Below are 20,868 nucleotides of genomic sequence, written 5' to 3' on the forward strand. Positions count from 1 at the left end.
CAGTAGAAAAAGTACATGAAGTTGTGACTGGAGAACTTGTGAACACAGACAATAGAATGAATTCCACCACCACTGAGTATTATTCTTAGTCCACATCCCACACTAACATCAAACGCTAACATCTATTTGTTGGCTTGTTTCTTATCGTATTACAAGACAAAGACCACTGTTAGTAAGGCTTGAGTGACGTGGGTAAATATGTGAATGTACTGTATGCACACGAAGATGAATACCCGGCTGCACTCACACCCACCCATGCATTCTCACATGCACATGCACATGCACGCACACACAAACACACACATACAGTTGAGGTATAGGCTACATGCGAAGTCTAGATCTGAGGAGTGCATAAAAGCTTTTCCAGCTGAGAACATGGCGATGATGACTAACTAACACAGGAGCAGAGTCGTTCATTTATAGACTCAGAGTCGTTCATTTATAGACTCAGAGTCGTTCATTTATAGACTCAGAGTCGTTCATTTATAGACTCAGAGTCGTTCATTTATAGACTCAGCTGCTGCTGCCGCTGCCTTCCACTGCTCTGCCTGGCTGCCTCACCATCCATTAGGAAATTAGGAGCTAAAACTTCACAAACTCAATTAGCTCTCTCTCTCTTTCTGATCTCTCTCTCTCTCTCTCTGATCTCTCTCTCTCTTTCTAATCTCTCTCTCCAAATTTTCAGTAGAATGAGATACTCATTAAGGCCTACCTCTCCATCAGTTTCTTTCATAGTTTGTCAGAGGATAGAGAGAATCACATAACTTAACTCATACTACATCAACCTTCTATTTGCTCCGCAATTAACCCGGTAACCCTAGAATAGTAATACAATGTACCTACAGCTATAACACTAACCGTTAACCCTAGAATAGTAATACAATGTACCTACAGCTATAACACTAACCGGTAACCCTAGAATAGTAATACAATGTACCTACAGCTATAACACTAACCGTTAACCCTAGAATAGTAATACAATGTACCTACAGCTATAACACTAACCGTTAACCCTAGAATAGTAATACAATGTACCTACAGCTATAACACTAACCGTTAACCCTAGAATAGTAATACAATGTACCTACAGCTATAACACTAACCGTTAACCCTAGAATAGTAATACAATGTACCTACAGCTATAACACTAACCGTTAAACCTAGAATAGTAATACAATGTACCTACAGCTATAACACTAACCGTTAACCCTAGAATAGTAATACAATGTACCTACAGCTATAACACTAACCGGTAACCCTAGAATAGTAATACAATGTACCTACAGCTATAACACTAACCGGTAACCCTAGAATAGTAATACAATGTACCTACAGCTATAACACTAACCGGTAACCCTAGAATAGTAATACAATGTACCTACAGCTATAACACTAACCGTTAACCCTAGAATAGTAATACAATGTACCTACAGCTATAACACTAACCGTTAACCCTAGAATAGTAATACAATGTACCTAGAGCTGTAACACTAACCGTTAACCCTAGAATAGTAATACAATGTACCTACAGCTATAACACTAACCGTTAACCCTAGAATAGTAATACAATGTACCTAGAGCTATAACACTAACCGTTAAACCTAGAATAGTAATACAATGTACCTACAGCTGTAACACTAACCGTTAACCCTAGAATAGTAATACAATGTACCTACAGCTATAACACTAACCGTTAACCCTACAATGGTATTACAATGTACCTACAGCTATAACACTAACCGTTAACCCTACAATGGTATTAGAATGTACCTACAGCTATAACACTAACTGTTAACCCTACAATGGTATTACAATGTACCTACAGCTATAACACTAACCGTTAACCCTACAATGGTATTACAATGTACCTACAGCTATAACACTAACCGTTAACCCTACAATGGTATTACAATGTACCTACAGCTATAACACTAACCGTTGACCCTACAATGGTATTAGAATGTACCTACAGCTATAACACTAACCGTTAACCCTACAATGGTATTACAATGTACCTACAGCTATAGCACTAACCGTTAACCCTACAATGGTATTACAATGTACCTACAGCTATAACACTAACCGTTAACCCTACAATGGTATCACAATGTACCTACAGCTGTAATCCTAACTGCAACTTTAACCCTAAAACTGTATTACAATGTACGTACAGCTGTAATGCTAACAGCAATCCTGACCCTAACCATAGAATGGTATCACAATGTTCCTACAGCTGTCATGCTAACAGCAATCCTGACCCTAAAATTGTTTAACAATATACCTATAGCTGTAATGCTAACTATAACCCTGACCCTAACCCTAATCTTGCAATATATCTTAACCTAACCTCAGCTGTTATCCATAACCCTGCAGAGTTGTGGTTGATAGTTTGAGCATCTACAGACCATCGATAGATGCTCTATCCAAATAAAGTGGGACCCTGGATTAGATGCTAAATCAAATACAACAATAAATGCATCAATTGTTTTTACATACAAAACATATTCAATTTGTGAAGACGTTCATTTAACCTAGTATTTATCAAGACTATATGAAATGGGCTCCTGAGCAGAGCAACGGTCTAAGGCACTGCATCTCAGTGCTAGAGGTGTCACTACAGACACCCTGGTTCAAATCCAGGCTGTATTCACAACCAGCCGTGATTGGGGGTCCCATAGGGCGGCACACAATTGGCCCAGCGTTGTCTGGGTTTGGCCGGTGTAGGCCGTCATTGTAAATAAGAATTTGATCTTAACTGACTTGCCTGGTTAAATAAAGGTTAAATAAAAATGGATGAGCTGTGCGTTTAATACAAAATAGTTGTCTGTGTCTGCCACCTACTGGTACAAATTTGTGGAGAAGGCTGTTCAATGATGTCACTCAATAATGTGAAGGAAAATAGACCATGTTTGGATAGAAGGAGTTGGCCATAGTTTCAACTCTCATTCCAAAGGAAATGAGTATTCAGTTGCTTTAGAAATATACTTTTTCACTCTGAAATGAAATTTGCCAGTTTACCGTATTTCTATTTGGTACAGAGTATAATGTATGAATGTAATAGAGTATGAATGTAATTGCCTGACGGGACACACAAATAATTGGGGGTTAGTACACTGAAGATTATTAATAGATTATTTTTTGTCACCATGTGTCATTTGAAATCCATGGCCCTTTGGCAGTTTATAATAAGTGGGACAGTAACATTTGGGTTTGGGAAATAAGGATGGTATTTAAAGGTCCAAAGCTGCCATTTGTATCTCAATATAAATGTTCTGGGTAAAAATGCAACACCTGTGAATGTTTTCAACTAAAATGGTAAAAAATAAGTAAAATAGCTTCTTAGCAAGCAAGACTTTAGCTAGGACTGTCTGGTATTGGGATGGGTGGGCAGGGGAAAACTGAAAACTAGATGTTGGCAGAGAGGTTTGGAACTCTCTTTCTTATTGGTCTATTAACGAATTTACTGCCTGATAATGTCACCAGGCAGGCCAAAACTCCATCCCACCAAAACAGGCTGAAATCTTTTTAAACAGCTTACACTAAAAAGGAAATTAACATAATGTTCACTATTTCACAGTATTATTCCAACCTCATGGTGTGGGAAATATATATAAAACACAGCAAAATCACACTTTTGACTGCACTGGGTCTTTAACTTGTAGTTTAGAATGAAAATGAAAGTCAGGAGATTAGATGCATTTCAGCGTTTTTATTTGAGCACTCAAAAGAAAGTATTCATCAGAACCATGTTATGTGTCCATCGCAGCCATAGATTTATCTTTAAGACTACGACCAGGGCGTGGACACACAGGGCTTATCCACATGACAAATGGAAACCGTTATGAGATCATATTCCAGGCTAGAACGTGCATTTGATACCATTTGATAATTGTTAACACGATTTGATCATATTTTGTGTCTGCAAATGAACAACTTTCAATTGGTTTTATGTGAAGAGAGTTCTACATTTAGTTTTATGTCATGCAACACTAATCAGAGGTGTTCTGGACCACAACGTCAAGCTATCATCAAAACCGAAACCATAAGTACCTCTTGTCTGAAATGTTGTGACACATCACTTAGACAGCACTCTGACTGACAAAGAGTGGTGTCAGGGGGAAATCAGCCCTGTGAATCCAAGCCCAGTTAGAGAGGTGACATGTGAAATAGTGCTGTCATGTCCAGTTGCCAGGTTTGTGTTGAGGATAGTCTACATGCTGGGAATTAAGGTACTTTGTCCTCTTATTCAACACAGGCTGTAAAAAGAGGTGAAACAAGAACATCAGAATGTTTCATGACCACACACAATGACTGTGCAACTTATCATGAGGTGAATATTACACATGATATGACCGTAAACACACTTTATTGGGGGGGGTACATCTTGAAAGAGCCAACAGTTCACAGTGCATTTCTCATGTGAGTGAGATGGGACTCTTGTACATGTGCAGTAGATATACAGTGCAACACATCATTTACTACCTGAGGTTTCATACAAAATATAAAGTCTGTATCACTACAATTATGTGGTTTTAAACAGCGGTCACATTGAGCTAGCCAAATAGCCGGTGAATACTACCATTTAGATTGCTTAACACTGCCATTGGTCGAGTCTGTTAGACAACTACTGCTCTAGGTTTGTGTTCAGGAACATGAGTGGAGAACAAGAGATAGTCAAACTATAGTTATATCACTGACCCTCTTCACAATCAGTAGCACAAACACACGTAGGCACACACACAAGCACACACATACGTACAAACACACGCACACACACACACACACACACACACCTTATCTTAATGTGTCATTATACAGTAGTGACAGACAACAGAGGGCTGTGACCGAGGATGTTGTCCCCCTGCCCCACCCTTGTCCCATGGGTCAGCAGCTCCTCCACTGTGGTCCAGTCATCCAGCAGTTTATGGTTCCTCAGACGGCTCTGCTTCCTGTGGCTGAGCTCCAGCACTGTGCTGCAGCCTCCTCCAGGACCCCCTGCACCCCCAAGGCCCCCAGCAACCCCTGTACCTCCAGCCCCATTCTCCCCTGCCCCCTCAGCCCCACGGTTCAGCTTCCTCTGCCTCTGCTCCCGGGCCCACGCCAGGTGGCGCCTGCGCTCCGTCCTGTTCCAGTAGCGGCCTGCCCAGGGCTCCCCGCGGGCCTCCTCGTCCGTGGTGACCTCACTGCGCTCGTCAGCCAGCCGTGAGGCCCGTGCCTTCAGGAGCTGGTTCCTCACAGCCCGGGGATTCCCAGAGAGACCCCTCCTGGAGCGGGCAGAGGGCCCATCCAGCGTGCTATAGAGGGGACCGCAGGGACAGTCTGCTTGGGGCCAGTCCCCATCAATGTGAGGATGTCCCAGTGTCGCAAACTGACGCCAGTCTGCTGGCTCCTTCCCAGGCTGTTTCTTTGAGGGACTCTTGGAAAGACCCTGTTTCTCACTGTTATATTCCTCAATGGCCATACTGCTTCTGTGGTCATCCACACATCCTTGCCAGGTGCCTTCCACATGGTCACTCAGTGGACATCTCCTCTTCTCACTGATGTCTGTGTTGAACCCCCTGTTGTATTGTCCTGTGCCAGAGTTCTCAGTGGGCACGGCTAAGTGGTTTGGGCTGCTGGGCGGTTGTCGGTTTACGTGCCTGTATTTCCCTGTGGCAGTGTTCCCAGCGGGCAGTGCTGGGTGGCTGGCCCGTCTCCTGTCTGATAAGTCATGCACGGTGTGGCTGCGGCTGGGAAGGTCCTCAGAAGAGTGCTTGTTCAGCATCAATGCTCTCCTCTGGCAGGGTTCTGTACGGCAGCTGGAGGCAGCAACCCTAGGAGCAAACCCGGTGCCATGCCTGCTCAGCTGGGGGCTCCTGGCTTTGCGGAACTGAATGGAGCTACTACCCATGTTGCACTGGTGGGTCATGGCTGTGTGAACTCCGTCTGCGGCTCTGCCAGCCTGGAGGTCACAGGTCAGGGTCTCAGGGATGGACTCCAGGTCCCAGCGAGACTTTGATCTCTGTTCCCGGGGCACGACGCGACTCCGGTAGTTGTGGATCCTCCCATCTATAATCTTCTGGAAGTGGCGGAACTCCCCTGTGCTGACGCTGTGGAAGCCAGAGTCACTGAGCTCTGATGAAAGGAGGGACTCAGAGGAGGGAGAGCTTCCCCGGCTGGTGTTTCCTGGAGGAGAGGACATAGGGGCCTCTACCCCCTCCTCTGTCTCTGGGTCAGACAGGTCCCCCTGGTGGAGGCTGCCATCGGTGCAGCCCAGGCCACTGTCAAGCTCGTGGAGGGGTAGGTAATTCAGAGGCCTGTCCAGCCAGTGGCCCTCATATTCACTCTGAAATAGAGGATGGAAGAAACATTGGTTGTTATACTTGTGAATGTCTATGACCCCGTGTTCAAATAGACACATTTTTTCTATCTTTTTATTTCTTACAGTACCTGGCTCAGGAAGCTGCTAGGCTCATCATTATCAGTGTTACAGCAGCCAATCAGACAGTTCCTGTTATTGGGCTGGTTATTCATCATCTCTGGATCCTATCAGTACAGGTGAACATAAGGAGTGGATACACAAGTCTTAGATATCAATGGGATGTACAAAATCTAGGCTAGACTCATAAACAGATGTAGGATCTTAATTTGATCACCCTTTTAGAGGAGAATGTAGAACTTGTCTATTTGAGGTATAAAAACACTTCTGAAGTTTGTCATTTCCACTTAGAAATGGTAGACTTGATTCTCCCTTACAAAATGTTTTACCAACCCCGAACAAACATGTCCATTCATTATAATCCACATAATACATTTCCCATTGCTGCAGGATTGTTTTCCTGCTGTAGCAAACCGGCTCAAATTAATAACTCACATCATCATACTCTATCCTGTTAATGTCCTCCAGATTGTAGGCAACACTGGGGAGATATCCATTGGCTGCATAGAGTTCTGGTGGAAGGGTCATGTGATCATAGTAAGGTCTGTGGAGAATGAGGTCATCACATATGAAAACATGGCTGTTTCACACCGTAGGCATTTTAAGCGTAAGTGACTATGTTTACACATTAGACCGGTTCAAGTCAGTGGTTCCATTCAATTCTAACACCACTTCTGTATACATCTCACGGCTATACTCTAAATGACATAACCCAGAGCCTCAAACATGGGACATCACTGGTTCAATATAACTGGGTCACTATTAATCTGCCATTATACTTGCATACACAAGCAAATAAAGAGACAGAGAACAAGTAGAGAGGCCAAAACCTAGCAGCACATACCCAGAAGCGTAGGCACCGAGGCCAGGTCCGGCCCCCTCCACCCCCCCTAGGGCCCTCAGAGCCTCCCAGGATTGCTGCTCCGTCTGGGTGCCGCAGTCGGACACTGGGTACTGGGAGTGATGACGCCTTCTTCCTCCCCGGTGCCTCCCCTCAATCTGCGTAGTGACTGGCTGCTCATAGCCGTCCCCCCGGAACTGCAATGTCTCTCGGTGGCTGAGATGGGACAGGTCACGCCCTTTGACCTGGGAGACATATGAACATGCAAGGTCAGATGTAGAGGAAGTGAGGTAGTTGAGTTTTGCTGGTTCACAGATATGCTCTGTTTCATGGCATCTGATATCTTGTGTCTGTTTTGTCTTTTGTTAGACACAAGGACATCACAGGACCGGGATAGCACAGTTGATTTAATGTACAGTATATGTGTGGGCCATGTCCCATCGAACAAAAGCACTCTGATGTAACGAATAATAGAGCATCAACACCTCAATAAAGATCATGTTTGGAAGTGGCAGACAGTACTGTAAGCAGACATTAGCTTCTTGTTATTATAATGCGTGAAGTCTCATGGGTCTATAAATGTAGGCCAGCTGAGCTGGACTGATTCTCGCCATGGATTCTGGGACGTGCTTTCTGGCTCATCTGAAAAGCTTTGTGCTCAACAAAACCCTAGAGATACAAGTCAGGAGGATCTTTTCCACCCCACTGCACTCTAGGGCTGTCCCCGGCTTTAAAAAATCTGGGTGGACCGAGAGTCATCTGCTCTTTTGACCAATCGATTGTTTGACATTTTAAAACGCATATTTTTCAATATATAGACACATCTTAATTGTTTAAATCATATCAACTATATGCACTGAGCTTGTCTGATGCTTTAAGCACTGTTTCGCTTTTATGATCTGTATGATGAAATAGTTAAGACACACAAAGAACTAGAGAGAGTACGACCACAATTGATTTGATTGTGCAGGGCCGGGCTCAGACTTGATGTGCTGGGTTAAAAAAAATCACAGCCAGTGTCTGTGTGACTAGTACCCGTTGTCTCTCTCTCCTCCATGCTGCAGTGACCACCACCAAACATCAACAGTGTTTATCGCGCTGTCCATGTAACTGAAGATGCAACATAATTACAGCCATTTCTGACTGAAAGTTATGTTACCGAAATCCTTCACTTCTTAAAACTTCTTATGGCTGGGGGCAGTATTGAGTAGCTTGGATGAATAAGGTGCCCAGAGGTTCCCAGAGTAAATGGCCTGCTACTCAGTCCCAGTTGCTAATATATGCATATTATTAGTGTATTTGGATAGAAAACACTCTGAAGTTTCTAAAACTGTTTGAATGATGTCTGTGACTATAGCAGAACTCATATGGCAGGCAAAAACCTGAGACAAAATCCAACCAGGAAGTGGGAAATCTGAGGTTGGTCGTTTTTCAACTCATTCCCTATTGAAGATACAGTGGGATATGGGTCATGTTGCACTTCCCAAGGCTTCCACTAGATGTCAACAGTCTATAGAACCTTGTTTGATGCTTCTACTGTGAAGTGGGGCCGAATGAGAGGGGAATGAATCAGAGGTCTGCCAGAATGCTTTGAGCTCGTGACGCTCGTTCACGTGAGAGCGAGCTCTGTTCCATTTGCTTTTCTGAAGACAACGGAATTCTCCGGTTGGAACATTATTGAAGATTTATGTTAAAAACATCCTAAAGATTGATTCTATACATCGTTTGACATGTTTCTACGGACTGTAAATGGAACTTTTTGACATTTCGTCTGCTCCTAGTGAACGCGCTTCGTGACTTTGGATTTGTTTACAAAACGTGCTAACAAAAGTAGCTATTTGGACATAAATGATGGACATTATCGAACAAAACAAACATTTATTGTGGAACTGGGATTCCTGGGAGTGCATTCTGATGAAGATCATCAAAGGTAAGTGAATGTTTATAATGTTATTTCTGACTTCTTTTGATTGCGCAATATGGCAGATATCTTTTTGTCTTGATTGGGCTCTGAGCGCCGTACTCAGATTTTTGCATGGTTTGCTTTTTCCGTAAAGCTGTTTTGAAATCTGACACAGCGGTTGCATTAAGGAGAAGTGGATCTAAAATTCCATGTATAACACTTGTATCTTTGATCAACGTTTATTATGAGTATTTCTGGAAATTGATGTGGCTCTCTGCAAAATCACTGGATGTTTTTGGAACTACTGAACATAACGCACCAATGTATACTGAGATTTTTTGATACAAATATGAACTTTACCGAACAAAACATACATGTATTGTGTAACATGAAGTCCTATGAGTGTCATCTGATGAAGATCATCAAAGGTTAGTGATTAATTTTATCTCTATTTCTGCTTTTTGTGACTCCTGTCTTTGGCTGGAAAAATGGCTGTGTTTTTGGCGGTGACCTAACATAATCGTTTGTGGTGCTTTCGCTGTAAAGCCTTTTTGAAATCGGACACTGTGGTGGGATTAACAAGAAGATTACCTTTGAAATGGTATAAGATACTTGTATGTTTGAGGAATTTTAATTATGAGATTTCTGTTGTTTGAATTTGGCGCCCTGCACTTTCACTGGCTGTTGTCATATCGATCCCATTAACGGGATCTCAGCCATAAGAAGTTTAAGGAAAAAACATTCCCTATTCCCTCAACCGTTGCTCTCTTTATGTGACACATGTGTGCAACGGAAGCAAGTGACCAATAGGGCGTGACCTACAGCATATCATAATCACATCAATAAAATGGTTATAACAATCTCAGAACACCGTAACACATGTGACAGCAAAATGGATGCAAAGGACGTGACAAATTGTCACGTTCCTGACCTTGTTTTCCTTTTGTATAGTTGTGTTTAGTGGGTCAGGACGTGAGCTGGGTGGGCAGTCTGTGTTGTTTGTTCTATGTTAAGTGTCAGGTTTAATTGACCTTGTATGGCTCTCAATCAGAGGCAGGTGGTTTACGTTTTCCTCTGATTGAGAACCATATATAGGTAGGTTGTTTCACATTGTTTGTTATGGGTGGTTGTCTTCCGTGTCTGTATGTCTACCACACGGGACTGTTTCGTTTGTCGTTTCGTATATGTAGTCTGTTCCTGTTCGTGCGTTCTTCGTAGTTTGTAAGTTCTCAAGTCAGGTCTGTCTACATCGTTTATTTGTTTTGTAGTCTGTTAAAGTGTTTCGTGTTTCGTTTTACTTTAATAAACTTCAGTATGTCATATAACAACGCTGCGCTTTGGTCCAATCCCTACTCCTCCTCGTCGGACGAAGAGGAGGAGAACAACCGTTACAGAACCACCCACCACACAAGGATCAAGCAGCGTGAGAGGAACCAGCAGCAGCGGCCAAGAAACCAGGACTCGTGGACTTGGGAGGAAATATTGAACGGAGAAGGACCCTGGGCTAAGGTGGGAGAGAATCGCCGCTCTCGGGAGGCGATGGAGTCAGCGAAAGCCCAGGATCGGTGGTATGAGGAGGCAGCAAGGAGACGTGGCTGGAAACCCGAAAATAAACCCCAAATATGTATGGGGGGGGGGGGGGGGGGGGGGGAGGCTAAAAGGGAGTGTGGCGAAGTCAGGTAGGAGACCTGCGCCTACTCCCTGTACTTACCGTGGAGAGCGAAAGTACGGGCAGACACCGTGTTACGCAGTAGAGCGCATGGTGTCTCCTGTACGTGTGCATAGCCCGGTGCGGTACATACCAGCTCCTCGTATCGGCCGGGCCAGATTGAGCATTGAGCCAAGTGCCATGAAGCCGGCTCTACACATCTGGCCACCAGTGCGTCTCCTCGGGCCGGCTTACATGGCACCAGCCTTACGCATGGTGTCCCCGGTTCGCCTACATAGCCCGGTGCGGGTTATTCCACCTCCCCGCACTGGTCGGGCGACAGGGAGCATACAACCAGGTAAGGTTGGGCAGGCTCAGTGCTCAAGGGAGCCAGTACGCCTGCACGGTCCGGTATTTCCGGCGCCACCTCCCCGCCCCAGCCCAGTACCACCAGTGCCTACACCACGCACCAGGCTTCCAGTGCGTCTCTAGAGCCCTGTGCCTCCTCCATGCACTAGCCCTATGGTGCGTGTCTCCAGCCCATTACCACCATTTCCGGCACCACGCATCAAGCCTCCTGTGCGTCTCCAGAGCCCTGTACGCACTGTTCCTTCTCCCCGTACTCACCCTGATGTGTGTGCCCTTAGCCCGGTACCTCCAGTTCCGGCACCACGCACCAGGCCTACAGTGCGTCTCAGCCGGCCAGAGTCTGCCGTCTGCCCAGCGGCGCCTGAACTGCCCGTCTGCCCAGCGGCGCCTGAACTGCCCGTCTGCCCAACGGCGCCTGAACTGCCCGTCTGCACAACGGCACCTGAACTGCCCGTCTGCCCAACGCCGCCTGAACTGCCCGTCTGCCCAACGGCGCCTGAACTGCCCGTCTGCCCAACGGCGCCTGAACTGCCCGTCTGCCCAACGGCGCCTGAACTGCCCGTCTGCCCAACGCCGCCTGAACTGCCCGTCTGCCCAACGGCGTCTGAACTGTCCGTCTGCCATGAGCCTTCAAAGCCGCCCGTCTGTACTGAGCCTGCAAAGCCGCCCGTCTGCCATAAGCCTTCAGAGCCGTCCGCCAGACAGGAGCCGCTAGAGCCTTCGGCCAGACAGGAGCCGCTAGAGCCGTCCGCCAGACAGGATCAGCCCGAGCCGTCCGCCAGCCATGAGCAGCCAGATCCGTCTGCCAGCCATAAGCAGCCAGAGCCTTCCGCCAGACAGGATCAGCCAGAGCCGTCCGTCAGCCAGGATCAGCCAGAGCCGTCCGTCAGCCATGACCAGCCAGAGCCGTACGCCAGCCATGACCAGCCAGAGCCGTCCGCCAGCCATGACCAGCCAGAGCCGTCCGCCAGCCATGACCAGCCAGAGCCGTCCGCGAGCCATGACCAGCAAGAGCCGTCAGCCAGCCATGACCAGCCAGAGCCGTCATCCAGCCATGACCAGCCAGAGCCGTCATCCAGCCATGACCAGCCAGAGCCGTCATCCAGCCATGACCAGCCAGAGCCGTCCTCCAGCCAGGATCCGCCAGAGCCGTCATTCAGCCAGGATCCGCCAGAGCCGTCATCCAGCCAGGATCCGCCAGAGCCAGCCAGCCAGGATCCGCCAGAGCCAGCCAGCCTGGTGTTTTTGGCGTGACTGTTTCTGTCACCGGAATAAATACGATTGTCCTAAACCCTCTGCTCTCTGCGCCTGACTCCACACCCACTACTCCTAGAAGTCGTAACAAGAAGGAGATCAAAAAAAAGGAACATCAATGTTATTACTATAAATATAATTTTGGAACAGTGTAAACAACACAAAATAAGTTATAAACAATACCAGAGGCTGTTCTAACGAGAGAAAAAAAGTGTAAAGCCTTTATTACAGCAAAGTAAAGATAAAAAATAGCCGAATTTGTGAAATCGTTTATCCAACATGTTGTGATTGGGTGAGGCTTGGTGCTCACGGAATCAGTAGGCTACTAAACAAACACGCAAACAGGCAACAGAAGTAGGATCTGTCTTATTTCTGTAGATATGCAGTACCAATCAAAATTTTGGACACACCTACTCATTTACAGTGGCTTGCGAAAGTATTCACCCCCTTGGCATTTTTCCAATTTTGTTGCATTACGATCTGGAATTAAAATAGATTTTTGGGGGGTTTGTATCATTTCACTTACACAACATGCCTACCACTTTGAAGATGCAAAATATTTTTGATTGTGGAACAAATAAGAAATAAGACAAAAAAACAGAAAGCTTGAGCACGCAAAATGTGACTTTGTAGAGCCACCTTTTACAGCAATTACAGCTGCAAGTCTCTTGGGGGTATGTCCCTATAAACTTGGCACATCTAGCCACTGGGATTTTTGCCCATTCTTCAAGGCAAAACTGCTCCAGCTCCTTCAAGTTGGATGGGTTCCGCTGGTGTACAGCAATCTTTAAGTCATACCACAGATTATCAATTGGATTGAGGTCTAGGCTTTGACTAGGCCATTCCAAGATATTTAAATGTTTCCCCTTAAACTACTCAAGTGTTGCTTTAGCAGTATGCTTAGGGTCATTGTCCAGTTTCCCTCAAGAATTTCCCTGTATTTAGTGCCATACATTCCTTAAATTCTGACCAGTTTCCCAGTCCCTGCCGATAAAAAATATCCCCACAGCATGATGCTGCCACCACCATGCTTCACTGTGGGGATGGTGTTCTCGGAGGGATGAGAGGTGTTGCGTTTGCGCCAGACATAGTGTTTTCTTTGATGGCCAAAAAACACATATGGAATCATGTAGTAACCAAAAAAGTGTTAAACAAATCAAAATATATATTTTTTATATATTTTCTTCAAAGTAGCCACCCTTTGCCTTGATGACAGCTTTGCACACTCTTGGCATTCTCTCAACCAGCTTCACCTAGAATGCTTTTCAAACAGTCTTGAAGGAGTTCATACATCTGCTGTCACGATCGTCACAGGGAGAGAGAGAGGACCAAGGCGCAGCGTGTGCAAAGTACATCTTCTTTTATTCAGAAGAGGGAAAAAACACGAAACGAACACTATACAACTAAACAAACAAAATAACAAACAGACGACCGTGAAGCTATAAAATACAAAATGGTGCTGACACTGACCACTACACACTGACATAGACAATTACCCACCAAAAGCTAAAGCCTATGGTTGCCTTAAATATGGCTCCCAATCAGAGACAACAATAACCAGCTGTCTCTAATTGAGACCCAATTCAGGCAACCATAGACTTTCCTAGACACCTACACTGAACACTAAACCATCTCCTCTACTAAACCCCCTAAACATACAACACCCTAGACAATACAAAAACACACAAACTTCCCCATGTCACACCCTGACCTAACTAAAATAATAATGAAAACAAAGATAACTAAGGCCAGGATGTGACATCTGTTGAGCACTTGTTAGCTGCTTTTCCTTCACTCTGCGGTCCAACTCATCCCAAACCATCTCAATTTGGTTGAGGTCGGGGGATTGTGGAGGCCAGGTGATCTGATGCAGCACTCCATCACTCTCCTTCTTGGTCAGATAGTCCTTACACAGTCTGGAAGTGTGTTGGGTCATTGTCCTGTTGTAAACAAATGATAGTCCCACTAAGCGCAACCAGATGGGATGGCGTATCGCTGCAGAATGCTGTGTTAGCCATGCTGGTTAAGTGTGCCTTGAATTCTAAATAGATCACTGACAGTGTCACCAGCAAAGCACCCCCACACCATCACACCTCCTCCTCCATTGTTCACGGTGGGAACCACACATGCGTCTTACAAAGACACGGCAGCTGGAACCAAAAATCTCAAATTTGGACTCATCAGACCAAAGGACAGATGTCCACCGATCGAATGTCCATTGCTAGTGTTTCTTGGCCCAAGCAAGTCTCTTCTTCTTATTGGTGTCCTTTAGTAGTGGTTTCTTTGCAGCAATTCGACCATGAAGGCCTGATTCACGTAGTCTACTCTGAACAGTTGATGTTGAGATGTATCTGTTACTTGAACTCTGTGAAGCATTTATTTAGGCTGCAATTTCTGAGGCTGGTAACTCTAATGAATCTTATCCTCTACAACAGAGGTAACGCTGAGTCTTCCTTTCCTGTGGTGGTCCTCATGAGAGCCAGTTTCAACATAACGCTTGAAGTTTTTTGTGACTGCACTTGAAGAAACAGTTCTTGAAATTTTCCGCATTGACTGAACTTCATGTCTTTAAGTAATGATGGACTGTCGTTTCACTTTGCTTAATTGAGCTGTTCTTGCCATAATATGAACTTGGTCTTTTACCAAATAGGGCTATCTTCTGTATACCACCCCTACCTACTTTCTCCCGAGTGACGCAGCGGTCTAAGGCATTTCATCTCAGTGCAAGAGGCATCACTAGAGTCCCTGGTTCGAATCCAGGCTGTATCACATCCGGCTGTGATTGAGAGTCCCATAGGGCGGCGCACAATTGGCCCAGGTTTGGCTGGGGTAGGCCGTCATTTTAAATAATAATTTGTTCTTAACTGACTTGCCTAGTTAAATAAAGGTAAAATCATTTTTTTTTAAATAATTACCTTGTCACATCACAGCTGATTGGCTCAAACGCATTAAGAAGGAATTCAATTCCACAAATGCATTCCAGGTGACTACCTCATGAAGCTGGTTGAGAGAACGTCAAGTGTGTGCATCTAGGCAAAGGGTGGCTACTTTGAAGAATCTCAAATATAAAATATATTTCTATTTGTTGAACACTTTTTTGGTTACTACATGATTCCATATGTGTTATTTCATGGTTTTGATGTCTTCACTATTATTCTACAATGTAGAAAATTGTAAAAAATAAAGAAAAACCCTTGAATGAGTAGGTGTGTCCAAACTTTTGACTGGTACTGTACATGGATGTTTTTTTAAAGCCAGGCACATTTAACAGCTGGTATATTGATTATAGACCTAAATAAATGGGGTTTCCTCTCTTCTCACTTTTCTTAGACAATAAAGCCAAGGCTTTTTTCTCGTCTCCTCATTCTGCTGCTGCAATTGTTCTCAACACCAATATGCTGTTTAACTGCTATTATTCACATACAGGGCATTCGGAAAGTATTCAGATCCCTTTACTTTTTCCACATTTTGTTACTTTTAGTCCTTATTCTAAAATAGACTAAAATAAATGTTTTCCTCATCAATCTACACACAATACCCCATAATGACGAAGCAAAAACAGGTTTTTAGAAATTTTTCCAAATGTATAATAAAAAAAAAATGAAATATCACATTTACTTAAGTATTAAATTAAGACTCAGTGCTTTGTTGAAGCACCTTTGGCAGTGATTACAGCCTCGAGTCTTCTTGGATATGAAGCTACAAGCTTGGCACACCTGTATTTGGGGAGTTTCTCCTATTCTTCTCTGCAGATCCTCTAGCTCTGTCAGGTTGGATGGGGAGCGTCGCTGAAACTGCCATTACAACACACCATGCCATGTTTCAGAACACCTTAAATCTGTCTAAATACCATCACAACCATGTGTTTCAATACTCTAGCAAAGTTAAGGTTTTGTGTCCTTTAAGGTGGTGGCAGTTCAGTTGCCACTAGTTTAGAGCACTTCATTTTAACAGTGTAAGCTTTCGGTTTGAATCATTTATTGCCACTGGGACACGCCGGTGTATCTGCTAAGCTGCTTGCTGTACACTGTACTGCATGATGATACACATAGATTGGATTGTGGGTTTACTAACGCGTTAGTTTGTTTGTTGACTATAACATTAATACGGTGACGATGTAGGCTGTGTAACAGTTAGCGGTCATGGTATGAAGGTTTGGCTTTGAGTAGTTTTTGCACCTGTTCACAGACAGCTGTTGTGTTCTGCACTGAAGTTCACAAGTGAAGGGAAAAGGTTAGAGGAGGAGAGCGAAAAGGAATTATACAACTTGCAAAGTGATGATGCTGTATGTGGCTGCTTTGGAAGTGAACTGTGTGTGCGTGCGGGTGATTCGGGGTGTATTCATTCCGCTGATTCTGTTGCAAAACGTTTCTTAAACGGAACGAAGCGGGGAGGGACCTACCTGATTTTGTCCAATAGAAACTCTTGTTTCAGTTGAAAAACAGAATGTTTTGCAACTGTTTGGACTAATGATTACACCCAAGATCAGCTAGATCCAGGCAATAGTGTGCATGGCCGTATTGAATGTGTCACTATCTGTCACCTTGATTACTCCAAATTGTCTCTTGACCTGTGCACCCACATTATAAACGTTCAATTGTAGGCTAAGTTGAAGCAACCTCATGATGGGTATAGGACATATTTGAGTATCATATAGTTGCTTAAACCTATCGATGATACATTGAGCTGGGTGAATGGAATATAAATGACAGTCATCCAATATGCTGTAATAGAAATAAGGTTCAAGGCAGGCAGCCAGGTTGAGCAGCCATAGCTATTGCTAACAATAGTTACTCCATTGACAATGGAGACATACACTCTATCAGGTCACCCATGAACACATTCACCCTCTGGTCACCAATGAGCAATCTTCTCTTAATGCACAGTATACAATTATTTTGATGCATTACAATGCACAGTATCTGGACCATGGCTGCTGAATGTCCAGAGGCTGCTTGGGGCAAATAGAGATAGACAGCGTGTTGGTGAATAGTCGGCCTGTCTAGAGGCATCTACATGGCTTCCTGTGAGACCAGAGCAGGTCACCACAGCCACCATCAGTCCCTGTTAGCTACGCTTGAACACACACAGAAACTGCAGTAGTGGCTCTTAGACTGTTCTCTTCATGGAATATTTTTGCCAACACAAATACGGTATGCATGCTAAAGACCCTCAGTTATGCAAACACACTCAAACGAATGCACATGAGGTCATACCATAAATGTGTGCGTGACCACACAAACACGCACACACACACACACACGCACGCACGCACGCACGCACGCACGCACGCACGCACGCACGCACGCACGCACACACACACACACACACACACACACACACACACACACACACACACACACACTGTCTGCCCCGAGTCTTCAGATTACGTAGCCTGCGTATGCTGACTTTTCTGTGTGAAGGAAGACATGATGGTAACAGTATAGGCTGCTTTTTCTATAAGCACACAAATCCCAAAACAAAGGCACAGGTTGAACGCACTCATATAAACACACACACACACAACCACCCTTACTTACCCCATTCCCATTGTTAGCCCACTGTCCCTGTCCAGAGAGCCGACAGCCCATGTCTGTGTCACTCTGGTGGAGGTCTGGCCGATCCACTTACAGCAGTGGAGGGGGAGAAAGGAGGAGGGAATGCCAGCTCGAAGGTAAGAGGAAGGTAGACAAGCCAGCTCGGAGGTATGAAGGATGAAACCAGTGCAGCAGTGCATCAATCCAATCTGTGCCAGAGTCCAGAGAAGAGGAAAGGCCGGCAGAAATCCCCCCCCCCTCCTCAAATGATAGAGAATGTGAGCCTTGTCAGTGCGTGGATTCTGCAGTGCTGGAGAATAGAACGCTGCTGTTACTCGCTTCACTTCTCTCTCATCCTCTCTCAGAGTCAGCCTCTGAGGCTCCACCCACGAACAGACCCTCTGCTCATGCATATTCAGCATCTGTCAACACCAATGAACCAATCCCAGAGCCAGAATGAGAGAGGGAGGGAGGCCTGTGGATGGTATTGGTTCAAAGGATCAGCAGTCAAACATTCATTCATTTATTCAGTCTTCCCCACAGTGTTTATCACCATTTGAACTTGATGAAAATGAAATGGTCTTTCCCTTTTTAAACCCCCTCCTCCCCAAACGAAGGTACAGTATGTTGGTAATTGCATGGCAGAGATTACTCCCATATGAATGTGATTTTTTGCATTATGTTTATATTTGCCATTTTAATGATAGAAGCTAAGTGTGTCAGTAAACAAATACAGTATCTCATTATTATGCTTAAATATTCAAGTGGCTAACCCTTGGCAAGCACTCTTACCAGCTGTGGTATTATTGCATTCTGGGGAATTGGTTTAGTTATGGAACATTGTTGTAGTGGCATGAGGTGTCCAGAAGGAGAGGGAATTTAGCAAGAAACACTAATGCTGGTTAATGAGCTTTCATTCTAAACTCTAGGGAGAGAAAGGCATAAACACACATCCACCAGCACACATTCCTTCACATCACCTACAGCACCCGATGTCACAGGAAGGCCAAAAAGATCATCAAGGACAACAACCACCCGAGCCACTGCTTGTTCACCCTGCTATCATCCAGAAGGCGAGGTCAGTACAGGTGCATCAAAGCTGGGACCAAGAGACTGAAAAACAGCTTATATCTCAAGGCCATCAGACTGTTAAATAGCCATCACTAGCACATTAGAGGCTGCTGCCCCATATACATAGACTTGAAATCACTGGGCACTTTAATAATGGAGCACTAGTCACTTTTATAATGTTTACATATTTTGCATTACTCATCTCATATGTATATACTGTATTATATTATATTCTACTGTATCTTAGTCTATGCCGCTCTGACCTTGCTCGTCCACATATTTATATATTCTTAATTCCCTTCCTTTACTTACATTTGTGTGTATTGTTGTGTATTGTTATTACACCCGTAATAACATCTGCTAAACACGTGTATGTGACCAATAACACCTGATAAACACGTGTATGTGACCAATAACATCTGCTAAACACGTGTATGTGACCAATAACATCTGCTAAACACGTGTACGTGACCAATAACACCTGCTAAACACGTGTATGTGACCAATAACATCTGCTAAATATGTGTACGTGACCAATAACATCTGCTAAACACGTATACGTGACCAATAACACCTGCTAAACACGTGTATGTGACCAATAACATCTGCTAAATATGTGTACGTGACCAATAACACCTGCTAAACACGTGTATGTGACCAATAACATCTGCTAAATATGTGTACGTGACCAATAACACCTGCCAAACACGTGTATGTGACCAATAACATCTGCTAAACACGTGTACGTGACCAATAACATCTGCTAAACACGTGTACGTGACCAATAACATTTGATTTGATGATTTTGATTTGATCACCCGTCTAAAGCACTGACACAGTCATACTCACAGAGGATGAGTCAACCCCCAGAAGAGGCAAACAATCTCCGTCTCTATCTGCACCGCACAGTTACTGTCATGTCAGTCACTCTGTCAGCACACCAGACAATTTGGCGCTCAAAAGCATGGATTTGCTATTCACTTTGTGTGTGTGAGCTGTGTCTTTGGGATCAAGTCCAGGGTTCTGGTTTGCCTGCTTGCATTCTCACATGAATCCAGTGTCTCCAGGTTCCAAGAATATCCCCTTCACCAATAATTTCCTCTTCTAGATGTTCAGCCCGTTATTATGAAGGATGACGAGAGTGGAATAGATCAGTTAGAGGTAGCCTAGAAATCCTGAGAACAGAGAGCGCTTCAGAGGAGAGGCAATAAAAGAAAAAATTAAAAACAAGAGAGAGAGAGAGAGAGAGAGAGAGAGAGAGAGAGAGAGAGAGAGAGAGAGAGAGAGAGAGAGAGAGAGAGAGAGAGAGAGAGAGGAGAGAGAGAGAGGAGAGAGGAGAGAGAGAGAGAGAGAGAGAGAGAGAGAGAGAGAGAGAGAGAGAGGAGAGAGAGAGAGAGAGAGAGAGAGAGAGAGAGAGAGAGAGAGAGAGAGAGAGAGAGAGAGAGAGAGAGAGAGAGAGAGAGAGAGAGATCACGTCCCCACGGAGTGCCAGCCTCCCAGCTTCTCCTCCCGGTCCCAGCTAGCCTGCAGGTGGTGTCCTGCTGTCCCCTCTCACCATGCCTGACTTTGCCTGTTGTTTCGGTCACTGGGCTCTCTGCATCCACTATTTGTGTCTGTCTGTATTGATATGTCTAGCTATATTTCATATGTAAATGTTGTCATTGTGGTGTGCAATGGTGCAGTCAGTGTTCTAGAATTAGCCACTGTAACCCACCGGGAGTCTCTCTGTCTGTCTTTGAATCTCATTCATTAAAGACTCTGTGCACACAGCCATTAATACAGTGCAGACATGCACTTTAACAGCTGACAGGGTTGGTTAACTGCTGA

The 20,868-nt window shown here is 44.7% G+C and overlaps 1 protein-coding gene across 1 annotated transcript; it reads right to left on the bottom strand.

Annotated features, from left to right (window-relative positions):
• Positions 1–3,694: 3,694 nt before the first annotated feature.
• LOC129830073 (uncharacterized) lies at positions 3,695–19,455 on the bottom strand. The gene is made up of 5 exons (XM_055892273.1): positions 17,974–19,455; positions 7,263–7,504; positions 6,854–6,962; positions 6,430–6,525; positions 3,695–6,325 (listed from the first exon to the last, which is right to left on the bottom strand). Exons 1-5 carry the CDS (start codon positions 18,022–18,024, stop codon positions 4,811–4,813), a joined length of 2,013 nt encoding a protein of 670 aa, XP_055748248.1. The 5' UTR covers positions 18,025–19,455; the 3' UTR covers positions 3,695–4,810.
• Between the last annotated feature and the right edge of the window lie 1,413 nt (positions 19,456–20,868).

Source organism: Salvelinus fontinalis, chromosome 31 (assembly GCF_029448725.1).
Source record: "Salvelinus fontinalis isolate EN_2023a chromosome 31, ASM2944872v1, whole genome shotgun sequence".
Taxonomy (NCBI): Eukaryota; Metazoa; Chordata; class Actinopteri; order Salmoniformes; family Salmonidae; genus Salvelinus; species Salvelinus fontinalis.